The sequence below is a fragment of the Entelurus aequoreus genome, linkage group LG01, assembly GCF_033978785.1.
Source record: "Entelurus aequoreus isolate RoL-2023_Sb linkage group LG01, RoL_Eaeq_v1.1, whole genome shotgun sequence".
Taxonomy (NCBI): Eukaryota; Metazoa; Chordata; class Actinopteri; order Syngnathiformes; family Syngnathidae; genus Entelurus; species Entelurus aequoreus.
Genome location: NC_084731.1, coordinates 46,513,754 through 46,534,868, shown reverse-complemented (window position 1 = coordinate 46,534,868; position 21,115 = coordinate 46,513,754). Strand labels below are relative to the sequence as shown.

Sequence of the window (21,115 nt, the reverse complement as noted above, 5' to 3'; positions counted from 1 at the left end):
GAAGACAACAACATGCTGAGGAACATCATAGATGAAATGGATCAGGATAAACGAATGAATGATATCATTGTGACAGGGCACCGAATTAAACCAAGATCCTATGCGAAAGCTGTGAATAATGAAGGTGAACCAGATGAAATGGATATGGTCTCAGCAGAACAGCAAGTGGTCAACTTTCTGCAATCAAAAATTGAAATTGACATTAATACCATGGAAACATGCATCCCACTGAACGGAAGAAACAACAACGCCACTCCAGTCATGCTCGTGAAACTTGTAAACAGAAAATCTAAAATGGCATTGCTGAGACAGGGAAAGAAGCTGAAGGGAACAAATGTGTACATGAATGAGCATCTCACAAAACGTAATGCTGGAATCGCCAAGAAAGCACGCGACTTGAGAAGGCAGGGAAAAATCCAGGGAACTTGGAGCGCCAACTGTAAAATCTCCATCAAGCTGAATGGAAGTCCAGAAGCAAGAGTAATTGTTGTCCATGACATCAAGGACCTGGACAATTTTTAAAGTTTACACAGCTACCACAACAACGATGATAATGGACTCTGACAGAAAACAAGCACCTAAATTCAGCATGGACACTACTATGTTCCAAGGGACGACTAAACAAGAGGACCTAGATTCAGGATTGCATCCACCTACACTTATAGAGATTATTGAAACAACATCAAAGATTGTTGAACAAGAAAATATGGAAGTAAAACATTTCTGCAACAAAGATCACAAAAACCAGGATTTGGAAAATGATATAGATCCAGGTACAAATTTTTTCTCCCACATCAGTAATAGTTGTTTTTATTATACAGATGATCAATACAATAGCAACATTGAATGTGATAACAAATGGTCAATTATTCATTTTAATAGTAGAAGCTTGTATGCAAATTACAACAACATTAAGAACTTTTTGGAACACATCAACGAACCCTTCAAAGTGATTGCTGTCACAGAAACATGGATTGATGACAAAAAAGGAATAGATTTTGATCTGGAGGGATATGAACTAAACTACATCAACAGAACCAACAAAAATGGAGGAGGAGTAGCTGTGTACGTGATGAAGAACCTGAACTACAAAGTGGTAAAAAAAACATGTCATTTGCTATAGATAATATCTTAGAATGTATAACCATTGAAATATGTCAGGAAAAAAGCAAAAACATATTCATCAGTTGTATATATAGATCACCTAAGTCAAGTATAGAAACATTTGAAGAATGGATCAAGGCAACTTACATGGACAATGGTCAAAGAATAATGTTCTTATGTGGTGACTTTAATATTGACTTATTGAACCCCAACAAGCAAAAGTCTATTGATGACTTCATTGATACAATGTACAGCATCAGTCTATATCCTAAAATCACAAAGCCAAGCAGAATCACAGGACACTGTGCCACGCGTATTGATAATATTTTTACCAATGATTTTGATAATAACACTACAAGTGGTCTACTTATAACCGACGTTAGTGATCATCTGCCAGTTTTTACAATATATGATGGAAACTACAAGAAATATGACTTACTTCACCAATTATTATTAAATTCTTACTATTATTTATTTATTTATTTTTATTGTGATTACTTATGGAGTTTATTGTGAAAAAATTGTGAACAGGAAGTGAACAAAAAGTTTTGCAACTGTTATGTAAAGAAAAGGGGTAGGATTAAATAAGCTCTGCTTCTTCCTACTCCTTTTCGAACATGTTTAAAAGAGAAACTGGAAATTGTGATGTATCATGTTGTATGCTTGCATGTTCGAAATAAACTCAAACTCAAACTCAAACAGAGCCAATTAAACTGCTAACCTGAGGTACCACTGTATTAGTGTCGTCCCGTTACCAATATTTTGGTACTGGTACCAAAATGTATTTCGATACTTTTCTAAATAAAAGGCATCACAAAAAATGGCTTTATTTTAACAAAACATCTTAAGGTACATTAAACATATGTTTCCTATTGCAATTTTGTTCTTAAATAAAATAGTGAACATACAAGACAATTTTCTTTTATCAGTAAGTAAACAAACAAAGGCTCCTAATTAGTCTGCTGACGTATGCAGTAACATATTGTGTCATTTATATTCTATTATTTTGTCAAAATTATAAAGGACATGTGGTAGAAAATTAATTATTAATCTACTTGTTCATTTACTGTTAATATCTGGTTATTTTCCGTTTCAACATGTTCTATCTACACTTCTGTTAAAATGTAATAATCACTTATTCTTCTGTTGTTTGGATACTTTACATTAGTTTTGGATTATACCACAAATTTAGGTATCAATCCGATACCAAGTAGTTACAGGATCATACATTGGTCATATTCAAAGTCCTCATGTGTCCAGGGACATATTTCCTGAGTTTATAAACATAATATAAATAAACATTTTGTGATGCTACAAAATATCGATGTAGTCATAGTGGTATTGACCTGATACGCTCCTGTACTTGGTATCATTACAGTGGATGTTAGGTGTAGATCCACCCATGGCATTTTTTTACATTGTGACACCGGTGAGCTACGGTGTGTGGTGAAACATGTTTAGCTATTCCTCGTCCAGCAGGGATGATACTTGTAAGAAACGTACTTTATATGTCGAAGCGAGGATTAGTGATTTAGAAGTAGCTACAACACTGCACACTGCGGATGGACTTTAACTTCTAGCTAGCTAGCCATGTCTTAAAGCACCTCTTCCTGAGGGCGTTTCAGTTATGACTTCACCTTTATCTTTAGTTTTTAAGCCAAAATGCGTCCGTTCTCCCTTTTGTGTCTGCTTGTAAGTACTCTGTGATTGTGCGCTGCCGAACATGCTCGTCTGCTCGTAAAAACATCAATGACACGACGTGACGATGACTGGAGGGACCGGTACTGTTTAGAGGCGGTAGTACTGCCTCTAAACAGTACCGCGTACAGTACCGAGTATAGTATCGCGGTACTATACTAGTACCTGTATAACATGCAACCCTACACTGTAAAATAAAAATAACTAAGTATGAGGCGTAATAAACGAAGGTCTGCGCTATGCGTTCGCAAAGGTAAAGTTCTCATGTGGGCCATGATTCATTTTATTTTTTTAGTCTTAGGCATTCTTTTTTTGAATGGACAGAGTACGAACTGATGTCCTGAAAACACTTTTTTCCATTTTTCCTTATGTCTTATGAAACAAAAATCAAAATTCCATACAAGGTTTTTAGAATTATTCGGGTTGTGTGATCTTCCTAATGTGAAAACAAAGAAATCATATTGAAGGAATGAAAACAAAAACATTGTGGAGGGTGACAGTAGTTTTTGGTTTAGTCTGACCTGACCTGACCTGAGTGGGTATCCCTGCCTCTGCCTCTGAGACCCTCATATGTGGAAAGGGTAATCATGCAAGTAGTCCAGGAGAGGGTTTGGGAGCGGCAACTGGTCGGGACAGTTTGTATTTCTGTTGATGGCGAGCCGCGCCAGGTGCTGCAAACACGGGAAAGTGTCCGGCCTGTGAAGAGGCCGCAGCAGCTTCAGCAACACGCCATTGTCATCAGTACCCGGAGGGCGCTGGGCGGCGTCCGATTTTCCTGTAGAAAGGGGATTGTCCTCGATGGACGCCGCCGGGCCTTGCGGCGTGTGTCCCGAGCGGGAGTAGTGCTGTATGAGGCTGAGGACGTCGGGAAAGGACAGCAGGTTAGGCAGCTCGGGACTGAGGGAGTCCAGCCAGAAGGCGCCCTTGTTGTACTTTATTCGGACGCTGGTCGGGCCGCAGTGGGTCATCACTGACAGCGCCAGCATGTACTGAGGGTGACTGCTGTCCCGCACCAGAAAGGTGCCTTCCGACTTTGTCAGGAGTGTACTCCGGGCCTGACTCGCCGAGATGGAGCCCCAGTACCAGCCTGCAATGATAGAAAACATATTTGTAATGAGACTGTTCTGAACTCCTGTTTCGATGCCAAAGAAGTCTGTTAATTTGTACTGTATATGAAGTGTCATTGTTGATGATGTCTGTGCATTGTGTGCAATGGTACAATGGCCAACATTAAAGTTAAAGTGCCAATGATTGTCACACACACACTAGGTGCGGTGAAATTATCCTCTGCATTTGACCCATCCCCACAGGGGAGCAGTGAGCAGCAGCCGTGGCCACGCCCGGGAATTATTTGGTGATTTATCCCCCAATTCCAACCCTTGATGCTGAGTGCCAAGCAGGGAGGTAATGGGTCCCATTTTTTTTTTTATAGTCTTTGGTATAACTCGGCCGGGGTTTGAACTCACGACCCACCAATCTCAGGGCGGACACTCTAACCACAAGGCCACTGAGCAGCATTATTAAATATATGGGGATGGCGTGGCGCAGTTGGGAGAGTGGCTGTGCCAGCAACCTGAGGGCTCCTGGTTCAATCTCCACCTTCTACACTGCAAAAACTGAAATCTAAGTAAGATTAAATATCTCAAATAAAGGTGATATTGTGAGGAACTCGCATGGCTGCAGTTTGTGTGTCCCCAAGATGCAAGAACCAGGAGGGGGATGTGCAGGTAAGATGATTTTAATTAACATAAACAGAAAATAAAGCAGTCTTGCAGAATTGTTCCAAACATAGAAGTCTATCATCGAGCACTGAGGAGTGCTCCAGCGAAAACATAAATAGACATACCGTATTTCCTTGAATTGGCGCAGGGAATATAGTATTCGCACGTCTAGAATTACTGCCGGGTCAAACTCGTTTCTCAAAATAATTAACGCATGCTTGGCCTTATCGCCGGTTTATTATTGAAGCTGGATCAAATTCGTTTCGCAAAATATTAATTTTATTATCGCATGTCTATAATTTTCGCCGGGTCAAACTCGTTTCGCAAAATATTTAGCATATGGCTAGAACTTCCACCGGGTCAAATTCGTTACGTCACGAGTGACGCATCTGTCCTCCTTTTCAAAATGGAGGAAGCTGATTTCAGTAGTTTACTATCGCACAAAGGAAAAAAGATAAAGAGCTTTTCAGTAGGATTTAAGGTTCAAGCTATTGAATACCGGTACAGTATGCTAAAGAGAACAGTAAGCAGCTATGTTTTATTAATATACCGTAGCTGCGTGTGTGAAATACTGTATAAGTCATTAAATCACTCCCGCCTCCTGGTGGTAGAGGGCGCTGCCGCGCTAGTGATCCTTCTTGCGACTTCCTGTACTGCAGAAGAAGTGAACACACGCAGCAAGAGATTTATTTTTTCCCTCTGCCTGAACTTCTAACATGGAGGATCACATACAGGTATCTAAAATAAAACAGTTTTCTAAACTGGACTTTCAATCGAAGCAGGAGGTAATAATTAAAGGAATATCTCCATCGAAACAGAGACTTTTAAAACTGAAGAAAGAAAATAAGGAAGACTTCTATAAACAAGTTATCGATGCTTTTGGTCAGAAGGAGCTGCAAATGGACTCCATTTATAAGTACAGGTAAGACCATAATAACGTTTTTGTTAATTAAATGTGCTTTTCATGATGGTATGCTTACATCACACTCAAAGCGCACGCCTAAATTTTATGGATTCCTTTTGGTAAACGCCGGAGTGAGAAGAGGTTTTAAAATAATTACCGCATGCACGGCCATCCCGCCGGTTTCCGGTAAACGCAGGTGTGACAGGAGGTTTTAAATTAATTAACGCCCCTGCGGCTATTCAAGGAAATACGGTATGCTGATTGGCAGCAGGTGTGGACCGGCTGCCAATCAACGGCAGGTGAGGAGAAAACAGTGCTCCGCGGAACAGGAAATTTAACAAAATAAGAGCACTGACCGGAAGTAATACAAAAACCAAGGAGACAAACAGAAATGAAGTGACCGATCGTCACCGGACCCCCCCCCCTCAAGGAACAGATTCCAGATGTTCCCTGGAAACAATCATGTAAAAAGTCCAAAAATTACGGGAGGGTGGAGGGAGGAGTTGGTGGAGGGTCGCCAGGCCAAATGTCCTCGCAGCCAGCGAGGGAGCGTCAGGTGGCGGCGACGCGTTGAACGCCGCTGCCACTGGCGAGGTGGGCGACCGCGGAACGGCCACATTAGTGGCCGACAAGGAGGCGGAAGCGCGTGGTACCTGAGCACCAACAGCTGCAAAGGTCCACACGCAGGTTCTGCAGATCGCGGCAAACAGCGCGGAGGAAGTCCATAACACCGCCGCGTCTTTGGCGGATGAGGAGGTCGCACAGCCGGCGGCGACGATGACGACAGCGCCATGGGAGGAGTCTTCGATGGCGGCACCGTGCAGTGTCCCGCCGGTGACGCGGAAGATGTCTGCGCCGTGGGAAGGCGCGCCTGGGAAGATGAAGGTGGCGGCGATGTCTCCGTGGGAGGAGACGATGGCGGGGATGACAGCGGCGTGTGCTTGGCTGCACTGCTGCTGGTAGTAGCCCCCCCTCCAGTAGGCGGATGCCAGACGCCGTCCACCACAGGGAGAAGGAGTTCCGGGTTGTTGATGTCCCCCGGTGCGAAAACCAGGGACGGGCGGTAGGGGGCCAGGAGGAGGGAAAAAGACACGTCCCTCGCCGAGTCCCAGCAGGAGGCCAGGAGGGACATCATGGAAGGCTCCACTGGAGCCTTCGCCGGACTGGCAGGACGAGCGGGTGCTGGAAGGGATAGCAGCCGTGGTGCAGCTGCTGGAAGCTGCCTTGGAGCAGGAACGGGTGCTGGGTGCTCAGCCGGTGTTGGTCGTCGTGGCGCCGCGACCGGCGTAAGACGCGGGGCTGCGACCGGCGTAAGACGCGGTGTGGGAACCGGAGGTCGACGCGCCGGCACAGGCGATTGCCGTGGAGCCGGGACAGGACGCACAGCAGGCGACGGGGAAGATGGCGGCGGTGGCCGCGCCGGTCGGAGAGCCGGAGCCGGCGGCCTAGCCGGGAGGAGGGAAGGCGGCGGTGGCCGCGCCGGTCGGAGAGCCGGAACCGGCGGTCGAGGCGGAGGGAGAAGGTCCGAGCCTGCTGTGGGCTGGGACCGCACAAACCCGGCGTTCAAGTCCTCTATGAATTGTGCGGTCCAGAACGTCGGCTGTGCGTCGCCGACAGGGGTTCTCGCGAGGACACAGCATTCTGGCTCGATGATACTGTGAGGAACTCGCATGGCTGCAGTTTGTGTGTCCCCAAGATGCAAGAACCAGGAGGGGGATGTGCAGGTAAGATGATTTTAATTAACATAAACAGAAAATAAAGCAGTCTTGCAGAATTGTTCCAAACATAGAAGTCTATCATCGAGCACTGAGGAGTGCTCCAGCGAAAACATAAATAGACATATGCTGATTGGCAGCAGGTGTGGACCGGCTGCCAATCAACGGCAGGTGAGGAGAAAACAGTGCTCCGCGGAACAGGAAATTTAACAAAATAAGAGCACTGACCGGAAGTAATACAAAAACCAAGGAGACAAACAGAAATGAAGTGACCGATCGTCACAGATATTTGCTTATTTTCTGTCTGATAAGATAATTTTTCTCACTAAGCAGATTTTATGTTAGAGTGTTTTACTTGTTTTAAGTGTTTTGGTCCTAAATTATCTCAGTAAGATATTACGGCTTGTTGCTGAGATTTTATGACCTATATTGAGTAAAACATGCTTGAACCTAGAATATCAACTGTTGCAAAGCTGTGTCATCAACACTCACAAGTATAAAACTACTTTTTTAAAGTAATAATTTTTTATTTTAAGCATGTAAAAAAAAATCATGACTTTGACACAATTGTGTCTCATAATTAAAACAGATGACAGCCAAATGGACTTTGCTGTTTTATTTTCAATGAAACAATAGAAAATACGTACTCATATAGTAGTACAGTTGTTATTAGTGAGAATATACTTATTTTAAGGTATTTTTGGGTTCATTGAGGTTAGCTAATTTGACTTGTTTTGGAAAGTCTTGACAAGCCAAATTTTCTTGTTCTATTGGCAGATCATTTTGCTTAGTTCAAATGAAATACCCCTAATTTTTTCTTTTTTTTTTTTTCTTTTTGAAAACTGACTTTTTGCAGTGTACCAACCTCGCCACGTCCGTTGTGTCCTTGAGCAAGACACTTCACCGTTGCTCCTGATGGGTCGTGGTTAGGGCCTTGCATGGCAGCTCCCGCCATCAGTGTGTGAATGGGTGAATGTGGAAATAGTGCATACTTGCCAACCCTCCCGAATTTTCCGGGAGACTCCCGAATTTCAGTGCCTCTCCCGAAAATCTCCCGGGACAACCATTCTCCCGAATTTCTCCCAATTTTCCAGCCGGACTTAAGGCACGCCCCCTCCAGGTCCGTGCGGACCTGAGTGAGGTCAGCCTGTCGTCACGTCCGCTTGGCCAACCAAAAAGTAACCACAGAACACTATACCGTACAGCAGGGGTGGGCAATTCATTTTTACCGGGGGCCGCATGAGCAACTCGAGCACTGCTGGAGGACCACATCGACAATATTTCAATTATATTTTGCTCAATATTATTTTTGATATATACCGTAAGATAAATAATAACAATAATAATAATAATTATAATAATAATACTTTCATTTAACCTAACTTAACTTTATACCAAAAGCACTGCTTTGGAAATAATTTGTACCCCTTTCAGAGATCACATTTAGTTCCCCTTAAACATCCTCATGTTGCACAATGAAATGTAAGCATAGGATGAAGTGTGCATTCCTTTAACTTTCTCTAGTAACAGCATTCCATGATTAATACAAATAAATTAACATTAATAATAAATGACAGTAAAATAAGCACACGTATGACTGAGGAGTCATAGTGTAACTTTGTGTGGTGTTTGAGTTGTCCGACTTTTTGTGTGGCCATAAACGCACCAGTGGCTTAGTGGTATGCGCGTGTTGGTGACAGATGACAAGTTGGTTTTGGCCTGGTTTGTACGGCAGAAAATGACTAGTTTTTCGAGATAGAAGTGTTTTACTCATGTTTTTGGTGTGGTTATGGCCGAATATAAACAGTTTTGCTCAATAAAGTGATCGATATAATTCCTGGCCTCGAAGCATCTCGATAGACGTTACAATAATTGAACAGTGTTCAATTGAACGGTGTTGACGAACACCGTTAGGGCCGCTTGTTGTCACTGTCACTCAAAGTTGCATTGCAAAATTACACAGAATAAATGTGTTTATTTTGTTTAGAATTCAGATGGGATTTGATTTGGTGCACGGCATATATTTGCTGTGCGCAGAGGACACTTGAGCAGTGCGCAACTGCGCAGGCGCGCACCTTAGAGGGAACGTTGCTTGGCAGTCCATGTCTTGTTGAAAACACGGCATTCGTCATCAACTTTTCTCTTTTTAGCATCTCGGGTGTAAACCGTGCATCACTTGTCGCTGTGCACCTTCACTCATAGGTTACACACGGACATACGCCCATAAATAACACTTTTCAAAATAAGAGCAACACAGTTGTAAATAAAGTTTTTTCAACTTTATTTTGTAATTGGTGATTGCAACTGTTCACATTCACTCACAATCACGCACGCGCATACGTCCACACGGAAGTAATGCAAATAACGCTTTTCAAAACAAAAGCAGCACCGTTGTATTGCACACTCGACATAGATACTTTTTAAAATGTATTTTGTAATTTATGATTGGCCTCACGCGGGCCGGTCAGGGACGCACAATGGGCCGGATGTGGCCCGCGGGCTGCAGAATGCCCAGGTCTGCCGTATAGTGTTCTGTGGTTACTTTTTGGTTGGCCAACGGTTTACGTTGTATTGCGCACCCTGACGGCAAGTGTGGGAGTTGGTTCTGAAGTATGAAGTAAAGAGACGTAACTTCGTCACCTCGCCTGGTTATTGACTCCAACCCAGAATATTACACTGCACATACATACGCTCCTTCAAAGGCTGTGCTACTGGCTGTAAAGCATTGCACTTTCAAATACAACAATGAGTAGAGAGGAGTTTTATGTGTGTGTATATGTGTAAATAAATGAACACTGAAATTCAAGTATTTATTTTATTTATATGTATATATGTATAATAAAATACATATATATATATATATATATATATATAGCGCTAGAATTCACTGAAATTCAAGTATATATTTTATTTATATATATATATATATAAAAGAAATTCAAGTATATATTTTATTTATATATATATATATATATATATATATATATATATATATATATATATATATATATATATATATATATATATATATATATATATATATATATATATATATATATAAGAAATACTTGAATTTCAGTGAATTCTAGCTAAAAATATACTTCTCCCCCCGCCCCCCGGCCCCGCCCCCCAAATCTCCCGAATTAGGAGGTCTCAAGGTTGGCAAGTATGAAATAGTGTAAAAGCGCTTTGAGTACCTTGAAGGTAGAAAAGCGCTATACAAGTATAACCCATATACATATAACCCATATACAGTACTTGTTAAATTAAACATCTGCCTTGTTTTTATTGAATGCATGAGCCTACTACGCTACTGTATTTTAATGTTGGTCATTATGGTGGTACTTGGAGAGCCAAGTGTTTTCTGAGGTGGTACTTGGTGAAAAAAGTTTGGTAGTATAACCATGCACGCAGCTGGCAGAGTTCAATTCCTGGTAGACGCCCGCATAATGGAAACGTGTGTACTGTCATGGACAGCTGCTGATAGCTGCAAGGCGTAGCTTTCCACTGCCGCTCCCTTTGAAGGATACGCGGTACACAGGATGGATGATTACAAATACCCAGAACCCACACAGGCGTCACACGCATCTTGTCACATGAGACCTTGGCAAAGCATCACACGTCACTGCAGTTCTTGCTCTTGTGCAGGTGGAGAAAACATGCACCAAAGAACTGGCTGGTCAGTACACTCGTAAGAATGATGGAATTATGAGCATCAAACATTACAACTCAAGTAAGAAGTTGTTTTTTTGCACATTTGTTGGAAATGCTATTTCTTTTTTTAAAGTATTATAATGGGTTAGATTAGATTTATATAGCGCTTTTCTAGCATTGTAATTAAATGTGTACTTTTTAACCTAATAATCATGTATTTTGCTACCAGGCATCATCTTAGACATATGCCAGCTGTTCATAATTCGACATGCTAACATTAGCGTGCTAACATTTCTGTGCTAACATTTTATGCTTGCAATTCTGTATACGTTGTAATGTAATAAACATGTATTTTGCTACCAAGCATCGTCTTGGATGTAAACTAGCTGTTCACATTTCGACATGCTAACATTAACGTGCTAACATTACTGTTCTAAAATGTTATGCTTGCAATTCTGCAAATTGTATACGTTGTAACCTAATAAACGTGTATTTTGCTATCAGGCATCATCTTGGATGTAAACTAGCTGTTCACATGTCGACATGCTAACATTAACGTGCTAACTTTACTGTGCTAAACTATTATGCTTACAATTCTGCAAATTGTATACCTTGTAACCTAATAAACATGTATTTTGCTACCAGGCATCGTCTTAAATGTATGCTAGCTGTTCACATTTTGACATGCTAACATTAACGTGCTAACATTAATGTGCTAACATTTTATGCTTGCAATTCTGTAAATTCTATACGTTGTAACCTAATAAACATGTATTTTGCTACCAGGCATAATCTTGAATGTATGCTAGCTGTTCACATTTCGACATGCTAACATTAACGTGCTAACATTAACGTGCTAACATTTTATGTTTGCAATTCTGCAAATTCTATACGTTGTAACCTAACAAACATGTATTTCATTACTTGATGCCATCTTAGAAGTATGTAAGCCTTTCCCCCTGTTAGCTTGCAAACTTTTTCATGCAAGCATTTTAGCTAATGTTGTATATTTAGAGCTATAAATCATCGATTTTGTCACTTTGTACCCTCTTGGAAGTATGCCAACTCCTAACTATACCAACATTTAGCATTCCAAGATCCATACTACATTTCAGCACTTCATCATTTTTAACCTTTAAAATACATTTGAAAAAACAAGTGCAACTGTACTTATTTGCACAAAAGTGTTAACATTGTATTTCCATGGCATATTGCATTGTAACTAGTTCCACAGCAGTTTCTATCCTGTTCTTACCTTCTCTCATTGATCTCATCTCATACTGTATGTGTTTATGTGTGCGTACACATGAAAAACATAACAAATACATGAACATAACAATGAACAGAGTTGAACATTTTAGATGTCAGGGCCCTATGCAAAATGTACACATATTCTTAATATAGTATACATTTTAACTGACCTTTATTTGACTATGTTTGTCTTTTTGTAGGTGGCTAAAATACGCGGTGCTGCTGACCGCCGTCTAACGTTACATTACTGTGTGTGATACATTGACTAACGTAACGTTATGTGTAGGTACTTCATGCAACCCTGCTTCAGAAAAATCACTTCACAAAAAGTATGAATAAGGTAGCGAACTGCAGTGGACGCAACAGATTGCCGTGTTAAGTTAACTACACAGCAAATAAAAGTTACGTTACTTATCCAATAAACGTTAGCTTACATTCAAAACTTACCCTTCTTTGTGCAATCTCAAATGTCGAACAAAGTTGGAAGTTGTTGAGTCTCCGTCTGTAATCTTCGAACCGCATGTTTTGCATACTGCAATACGTTTTTTGTTGACCACCTCGTAGTTTTTATACCCGAACAAAACTATCTTTGGAATAATTTTTTCTCACTGGCGAGTTGTTTGACAGCTCTTCTTCATTGGCTGTCCTGCAATTTGATTGGATGAATGCTGTCGGATGAAAACAACGTGGATCTAATTTGATTGGATTTTGTACTGACAGCACACACGCTAACACACACACACACACGTACACAATGAATGATACAGAGCGCTCCTGAATAACTTTTTAATCTTTGGGTTTTGGGGAAAGTAGCAAGTCTTGTCAAGTCAAAAGGCTCAAGTCCAAGTGAAGTCACAAGTCATTGATGTTAAAGTCTAAGTCGAGTTGCAAGTCTCTTTACATTTTGTCAAGTCGAGTCTAATGTCATCAAATTCATGACTCGAGTCTGACTCGAGTCCAAGTCATGTGTCTTGAGTCCACACCTCTGGGAGCCGCTCCCTTAAGATATTAATAATCACCATGATTACGGCAAATTACCAACATTTTTTGTATCTTAAGTATCAACAAGTACCATTATCACTGGAGGACGAGGCTAAAAATGTTACACACCGAGAGAAAGCCAGGAGCAGGCAAGCTAATCTAACCAAGCTTCAAACAGCAGAATAAATAAGTGCTGAGTTACGTTTAAGAAGTGTAGACATGACTAAGCAGTTATTAACAGGAAATTAATAAGTAGATTCGTAAGAGTTACAAAGAGAATGACAAAACTGTTAGTGTCGAGCATTGTCACAGTCAGTACAGGACATGTAAAAAGAGGATCAGACCGATACATGAATTGGTGGTGTCCATATCAATCAATCAAAGTTTACTTATATAGCCCTAAATCACGAGTGTCTCAAAGGGCTGCAAATGGTAGTGTCAGTGTATGATCGATACTAGAGTCATGAAATCAGTATTTTCATTTTCACAAAATAATAGTTTTGTTGTTGTTGTAAATTTGACTAATTCAGACACACAGGAGGACTTTTAGGTCGAAAACCAAAGGATACAAAAGAGTAGTTTTTGCTTGAGTTATTATGTACTATATCTGCTTCTAAGATACTAATGGCAGATGATGAATTAAATTTTGTCCATATATTGTTATCACCGGAGGACGAGAGGCTAAGTATGCTACACACACATCGAGCAGGGTGACACAAGAAGCTAACCGCTAAAGCAGGCCTGGGCAATTATTTTGACTCGGGGGCCAAATTTAGACAAAAAAATGTGTCTGGGGGCCGGTATATCTATTTTTAAGAACACTAATACAAAAACTCACAATAATGTCTTATTGAATGCTAAAAACGTTATGACAGACCGCCTTCAAAAACGGAATGGAATTTTACCTTTTTTACTGAATGAGACACCCAGAATGTACATGAAAATAAAGAATATGTGATTTACAATATTAACTATGAACGATAAAACACTGAATATTGACAACATATGAACGTCACACCCCCTCTCCATCCACATATATTACAATCAAGCGAAACGCAACAAAAATGCAACAAACAGCCAAATATGAACGAGAAGGGTAAAAAAACCCACCTACAATCTGATATATCTGATACATCACTAAGCTTTAGAACTTTGTTGTCAAAATCTCTTTCCGCGTTTGTCCCTGACACCCGCATTTTAGGCTGGCTGCTCTCAAAACACTTTGTAGAAACGCCAAATGTCGATACTATCGATACCTAGTATGGTATCAGTATATAAGTGATTTTTCTTTTTCTTATTATCACACAATAATTTTTGGTTTATTGTTTACAAACTCAAGGAGTAAGCCTGTGGACACATGAAAGCTTTAAAGGCAATCTGAATGGAAGCCAAACATTTTTGTTTACTTATTGTGCATTAGCCACTTTATTTGGTTAAAAAAAATGGTACCTTCAATACCACAACATCGTGTGATTTGCAACAATACTGGCAAATTCTATATTTGATAATATATGCTTTATTAAATGTGTCAGACACTGACCAAGCTTAAAGGCCTACTGAAACCCACTACTACCGACCACGCAGTCTGATAGTTTATATATCAATGATGAAATCTTAACATTATAACACATGCCAATACGGCCGGGTTAACTTATAAAGTGACATTTTAAATTTGCCGCTAAACTTCCGGTTCGAAACGCCTCTGAGGATGACGTATGCGCGTGACGTAGCCCGGGGAACAGAGGTATGCCTTCCCCATTGAATACGATACAAAAAAGCTCTGTTTTCATTTCATAATTCCACAGTATTCTGGACATCTGTGTTCGTGAATCTGTTGCAATTATGTTCATTGCATTATGGAGAAAGAAGCTGAGCAAGCAAAGAAGAAAGTTGTCGGTGCGAAACGGACGTATTTTTCGAACGAAGTCAGCAACAACAGTACACAGCCGGCGCGTCTTTGTTTACATTCCCGAAAGATGCAGTCAAGATGGAAGAACTCGGATAACAGAGACTCTAACCAGGAGGACTTTTGACTTCGATACACAGACGCCTGTAGAGAACTGGGACAACACAGACTCTTACCAGGATTACTTTGATTTGGATGACAAAGACGCAGACGTGCTACCGTGAGTATGCAGCTTTGGCTTCTAAACATTTGATCGCTTGACCGTATGTGCGCAACTTTTTTTTTGCGTATGTACGTAACTTTTTAAAAATATATAAGCTTTATGAACCTTGGGTTAGGTGAACGGTCTTTTGGGCTGAGTGATTGTGTGTGTTGATCAGGTGTTTGAATTGTATTGGCGTGTTCTATGGAGCTAGGAGCTAGCATAGGAGCTAGGAGTTAGCATAACAAAGACGTAGGTGTTTTTATGCAGGATTAATTTGTGGCATATTAAATATAAGCCTGGTTGTGTTGTGGCTAATAGAGTAAATATATGTCTTGTGTTTATTTACTGTTTTAGTCATTCCCAGCTGAATACCAGGTACCGTGAGTATGCAGCCTTGGCTGCTAAACATTTGATAGCTTGACCGTATGTAAGCGTCACGTACGTAACTTTTTAAAAATATATAAGCTTTATGAACATTGGGTTAGGTGAACTGTCTTTTGGGCTGAGTGATTGTGTGTGTTGATCAGGTGTTTGAATTGTATTGGCGTGTTCTATGGAGCTAGGAGAGGAGCTAGGAGCTAGCATAACAAACACGTAGGTGTTTTTATGCAGGATTAATTTGTGGCATATTAAATATAAGCCTGGTTGTGTTGTGGCTAATAGAGTATATATATGTCTTGTGTTTATTTACTGTTGTAGTCATTCCCAGCTGAATATCAGGTCACCCCCGGCTCTCACAGCATCTTCCCTATCTGAATAGCTTCAACTCCCCACTAGTCCTTCACTTGCACTTTACTCATCCACAAATCTTTCATCCTCGCTCAAATTAATGGGGAAATTGTCGCTTTCTCGGTCCGAATCTCTCTCACTTCATGCGGCCATCATTGTAAACAATAGGGAACTTTGCGTATATGTTCAACTGACTACGTCACGCTACTTCCGGTAGGGGCAAGCCTTTTTTTTATCAGATACCAAAAGTTGCGATCTTTATCGTCGTTGTTCTATACTAAATCCTTTCAGCAAAAATATGGCAATATCGCGAAATGATCAAGTATGACACATAGAATAGATCTGCTATCCCCGTTTAAATAAAAAAAATTCATTTCAGTAGGCCTTTAACCTTTTGTTATTATAACAATCTACAAGGTTTATAGAGTTCGCTTCTCTTTCACCCCCTCCATTTATTTGCTTTCTTTTGTTTTTCAAGTTATCATTACATATATGTATTGTTGCTAGAGATGTCCGATAATATCGGACTGCCGATATTGTCGGCCGATAAATGCTTTAAAATGTAATATCGGAAATTATGGGTATCGGTTTCAAAAAGTAAAATTTATGACTTTTTAAAACGCCGCTGTGTACACGGACGTAGGGAGAAGTACAGAGCGTCAATAAACCTTAAAGGCACTGCCTTTGCGTGCCCACCCAGTCACATAATATCTACGGCTTTTCACACACACAAGTGAATGCAATACATACTTGGTCAACAGCCATACAGGTCACACTGAGGGTGGCCGTATAAACAACTTTAACACTTTTACAAATATGTCCCACACTGTGAACAAACACCAAACAATAATGACAAACACATTTCGGGAGAACATCCGCACCGTAACACAACATAAACACAACAGAACAAATACCCAGAACCCCTTCCAGCACTAACTCTTCCAGGACGCTACAATATACACCCCCGCTACCCCCCAGCCCCCCACCCACCTCAATCCTGCCCCCCCCCCCCCCCCAACCCTGCCCACCTCAACCTCCTCATGCTCTCTCAGAAAGACAGCATGTCCCAAATTCCAAGCTGCTGTTTTGAGGCATGTTAAAAAAAATTATGCACTTTGTGACTTCAATAATAAATATGGCAGTGCCATGTTGGCATTTTTTTCCATAACTTGAGTTGAATTATTTTGGAAAACCTTGTTACATTGTTTAATGCATCCAGCGGGGCATCACAACAAAATTAGGCATAATAATGTGTTAATTCCACGACTGTATATATCGGTATCGGTTGATATCGCAATCTGTAAATAAGAGTTGGACAATATCGCAATATCGGATATCGGCAAAAAAGCCATTATCGGACATCTCTAATTGTTGCATTTGAAACAATTTTATTGTTGATAATAGAGGTAAATTATTGTTATTATTCATTATCAATAGTGCTATTTCTATTGGTATTTGTATTGCTCCATTTGTAGCGCAATTGTTACGGTGCGTGCAGTCAGCCTTTCTTTCCTCAGCACGCGCCGCAGGAGACGCCCATACACGCTCTGCTTCTGCTGCCACGCGCCTGCACAGCTGTGTGCAATCACCAATCAACACCCCAGCTGCTGATGACACTACTACCCATAAAAGCCAGCGTGTCCACAGACCCAGCGCTGGAACGTAGCCTCTGCTTGCAATAAGCGTCAAGTCTCTGGCTCATCACCTTGTTTGCTCGCTCTCAATGTCCTTCCGCCCTTGTGCTCATTTGTCCTTATCGCTTCCTTTATTTTTCTCAGAATTCCCTCCGTCGCCTTGGAAGTGAGCTGTGCGCCTCACTTCCCTGGACCCCTCTGGATTCTGACTGCCTCCCTCGATCCTCGACCCCGACTTTGGACACGGACCTCTTGACGCCTCTCTCAGCCCCACGGACCCCCCGCTTGTATCACGGATTCTCCTACCAGCCTCACCCTACTGGACTTGTCGCCTTCTCACTCAACACGCACTTACAACAACCACTGGTAATATTCATCGTAACGCTTCACATAGTCTTGCAACATACACAGTAGCATACACACTCCACCGCATCATCAAGCTCAATAAATCTGTTGAGCTTACCCCTGTTGCTGTGTCGACTCCTTCCCCCGCCGTACATAACAGTAATAATGTTCATTGTCGTTTTTTTGTTATTAATATTTATTTCACTAACTGCTTCTCTGCTATCACTTTTACCATCATATTTGTACATATCGTATTTGCTAATGTTGCTCTGTTGTTGTTGTTGTGTTTGCTGTTGTTGTTTTTGTCTGTCTTATCCCCCTCTTGTCCCTGCAATTTCCCCCTCTGGCTTCCTTTTTTTTCTCTTTCTATCCCCTCCTGCTCTGGCCCGGCTGCACCAAATAATATAAATCCATTTAATAAAGTCAAATACAAATAAGGCCACACGAGGTATGCTACTCTTCTCTTTTGTAAAGTAAATATGTACAGCAAATATGGGCATCTACATCAACAATATGATTTGCCTGAGAAGCTGGACAGGACAAAAAAAATGTGTCATTGTATCAAATTGGGACTCAAAATCGCACCGATCTGAGGCCAAAAATGACATTCCTAAACGACCCATACCCAGTTAATAGTGTTAATAAAAAGAGCTAAGTATTATCGCTCCAGAACCAAATCCAGTCCAAAGATGCACACATCAAAAGCAGATCAGTGTCCTGGAACAGATTTTGTTCTACTGCACATGTGTCAAACTCAAGGCCCGGGGGCCAGATTTGCCCCGCCATATTTTTAATGTGGCCCACAAAAGCCCTGAAATAATACGAGTCAAAGCATTTTATAATTTACTAAATGTCATCTTTTCATTGTGACAGACAGAAATACATGTATTGCATGCTATTGAGTATATTTTAAACTTTATTATCTAATAATGCAACAAATATAATACTATCATTAATTTCAAACTTTTTAAAATTCAAACAACATACATATCTGCTTGAGTTATATCAAAGCAAGTTATTCGTCAAATTGTACACTGTAGAAATTACATTAGATTTTACAGTAAAAAAACAACTACAGTACCGTATTTCCATTTACAGTAATATGCTGTAAAAACCATTGTAATTTTTACAGTGCTAGCTTCTTTTTTTTTTTACTGAAAAATTAAATTTTTTTAGTGTTTTTACAGATTATTATATACAAATATAATAATCAAATGCGCAGCAATTAATTGTATAATATCATGAGATTAATTCTGATACATTTATATTGACAAATAACAATCGGCCCTATTAGTGTTCGAGACCCCTGTTCTACTGTGTTTGTTTATTTATTTATCGTCCCCGCCACTCCACACCAAACTAGAAATGTCACAGTACCTGAGGTGTGTAAATACTGGAAGGTGGCGGTGATGCAGGAAAGATCCTCTCCTAGGTCCAAGGGGGGCTGGTGGGGACGATGTGGACAACATGGACCTTGGTCCAGACGATGGACCATGGTCACAGCCGGGGCAACCATGTCTGATGTGACCTGGAATTCAGCACATATAAAACGTATAAAAAGAGATTTAAAGGCACCGCCAAAGCAACACATTACACAAAATAGTCCACTGCTGAACATAAATAACATTTAAAATAGAAATAGAGCACAATCTTACCTGGATTGAGCAAAACTCCTCATAAAGACTGAGGCAAATGTGCTGTGCGGCTTCTGACGCACTGACGCTCAGCCTGGAAAACAAAGTGAGTTAGTTGGGTTCAAGCTGTTAGATTCTCGGAATCTGCTTTCTGGGAGGTTTTGTGTTTCACTGCTGCTGACACGCGGGTCGCCAGCCAGCCGCTGCCAGCAAAGCTCGCCGTTGTTAGCACAAGCACAACCCCCCGCGTGAAACACAAAATAAGAACAAAACACAGCCTTAATTTAAAAAAAAGAATTAACAGCGTTATGACCATGTTGATCTTCACAAAAACTTCCACCACCACTGCCGTTTTCATCTATGGTTTTCATGGCTACCTTGTCGTGTCTTTTATGGTTCCGATTTCCGTCTTTTAATTTGAAAAAGCGTCGTGGCAGTTCCGGCAATGTTTTTGTTCCTCACTCCGCCTAATGCAGTTTAATGCTGCTACACACTATATATATATATATATATATATATATATATATATATATATAAATATATATATATATATATATATATATATATATATATATATATATATATATATATATATATATATATATATATATATATATATATATATATATATATATATATATAGAGAGAGAGAGAGAGAGAGAGAGAGAGAGAGAGAGAGAGAGAGAGAGAGAGAGAGAGAGAGAGAGAGAGATACATAAATATAAATACATATATATCAGGGGTGTTTAAAAAAATATATTTGTCACGATTATTAAACGTTTAAAAAAATTTGGTGTTGCCTTACTTGGATTTGACTTGATTAAATCATCCATCCATCCATCCATTTTCTACCGCTTATTCCCTTCGGGGTCGCGGGGGGCGCTGGAGCCTATCTCAGCTACAATCGGGCGGAAGGCGGGGTACACCCTGGACAAGTCGCCACCTCATCGCAGGGCCAACACAGATAGACAGACAACATTCACACTCACATTCACACACTAGGGCCAATTTAGTGTTGCCAATCAGCCTAATTGATTAAATCAATGTTTACTTATATAACCCTAAATCACGACTGTCTCAAAGGGCTGCACAAGCCACAACGACATCCTCGGCTCAGATCCCACATCAGGACAAGAAAAAACTCAAAAACTCAACCCGATTGGGATAACAATGAGAAACCTTGGAGGGGACCGCAGATGTGGGGACCGCAGATGTGGGACCCCCCCGAGCGACCGGTGCAATGGACGTCGAGTGGATCTAGCATAATATTGTGAGAGTCCAGTCCATAGTGGGGCCAGCAGGAGATCATCTTGAGTGGAGACAGGTCAGCAGCGCAGACACGTCCCCAGCTGATACACAGATGAGTGGTCCACCCTGGGTCATCTGTGGTCACCGAATCTGTGCCCCCCCCCCCTTCCACGAAGGAGAGGGGGGCAGAGCAGAAAATAAATGGCAGGTCTATTTAAAGGCTAGAGTATACAAATGAGTTTTAAGATGGCACTTAAATGCTTCTACTGAGGTAGCATCTGTAACTGTTACCGGAAGGGCATTCCAGAGTACTGGAGCCCGAATAGAAAACGCTCTATAGCCCTTTAAACAAAACCAGTTTTCTTTAAAGTGATACATAAATTGTT

General features: G+C 40.9%; 1 protein-coding gene across 3 annotated transcripts; it reads right to left on the bottom strand.

Annotated features, from left to right (window-relative positions):
* Positions 1-805: 805 nt before the first annotated feature.
* Positions 806-19,941, bottom strand: LOC133653538 (cytokine-inducible SH2-containing protein-like). 3 transcript variants are annotated; one of them, XM_062052932.1, is made up of 4 exons: positions 19,859-19,941; positions 19,503-19,575; positions 19,225-19,375; positions 806-3,889 (listed from the first exon to the last, which is right to left on the bottom strand). In XM_062052932.1, exons 3-4 carry the CDS (start codon positions 19,361-19,363, stop codon positions 3,369-3,371), a joined length of 660 nt encoding a protein of 219 aa, XP_061908916.1. In that variant the 5' UTR covers positions 19,364-19,375; positions 19,503-19,575; positions 19,859-19,941; the 3' UTR covers positions 806-3,368. The 3 variants fall into 3 exon arrangements, with proteins under 3 accessions (XP_061908916.1, XP_061908924.1, XP_061908906.1); XM_062052940.1 differs by lacking the exon at positions 19,859-19,941 and having other exon boundaries at positions 806-3,657; positions 3,736-3,889; positions 19,503-19,830; XM_062052922.1 differs by lacking the exon at positions 19,859-19,941 and having other exon boundaries at positions 19,503-19,830.
* Between the last annotated feature and the right edge of the window lie 1,174 nt (positions 19,942-21,115).

Excerpts from the sequence above, each read along its gene's own strand:
- LOC133653538 (XM_062052932.1), bottom strand. The coding sequence starts at position 19,363 with ATGGTTGCCCCGGCTGTGACCATGGTCCATCGTCTGGACCAAGGTCCA. Across the intron at positions 3,890-19,224 it reads CCAGTATTTACACACCTCAG|GCTGGTACTGGGGCTCCATC; the intron begins GTACTGTGACAT and ends CTATCATTGCAG.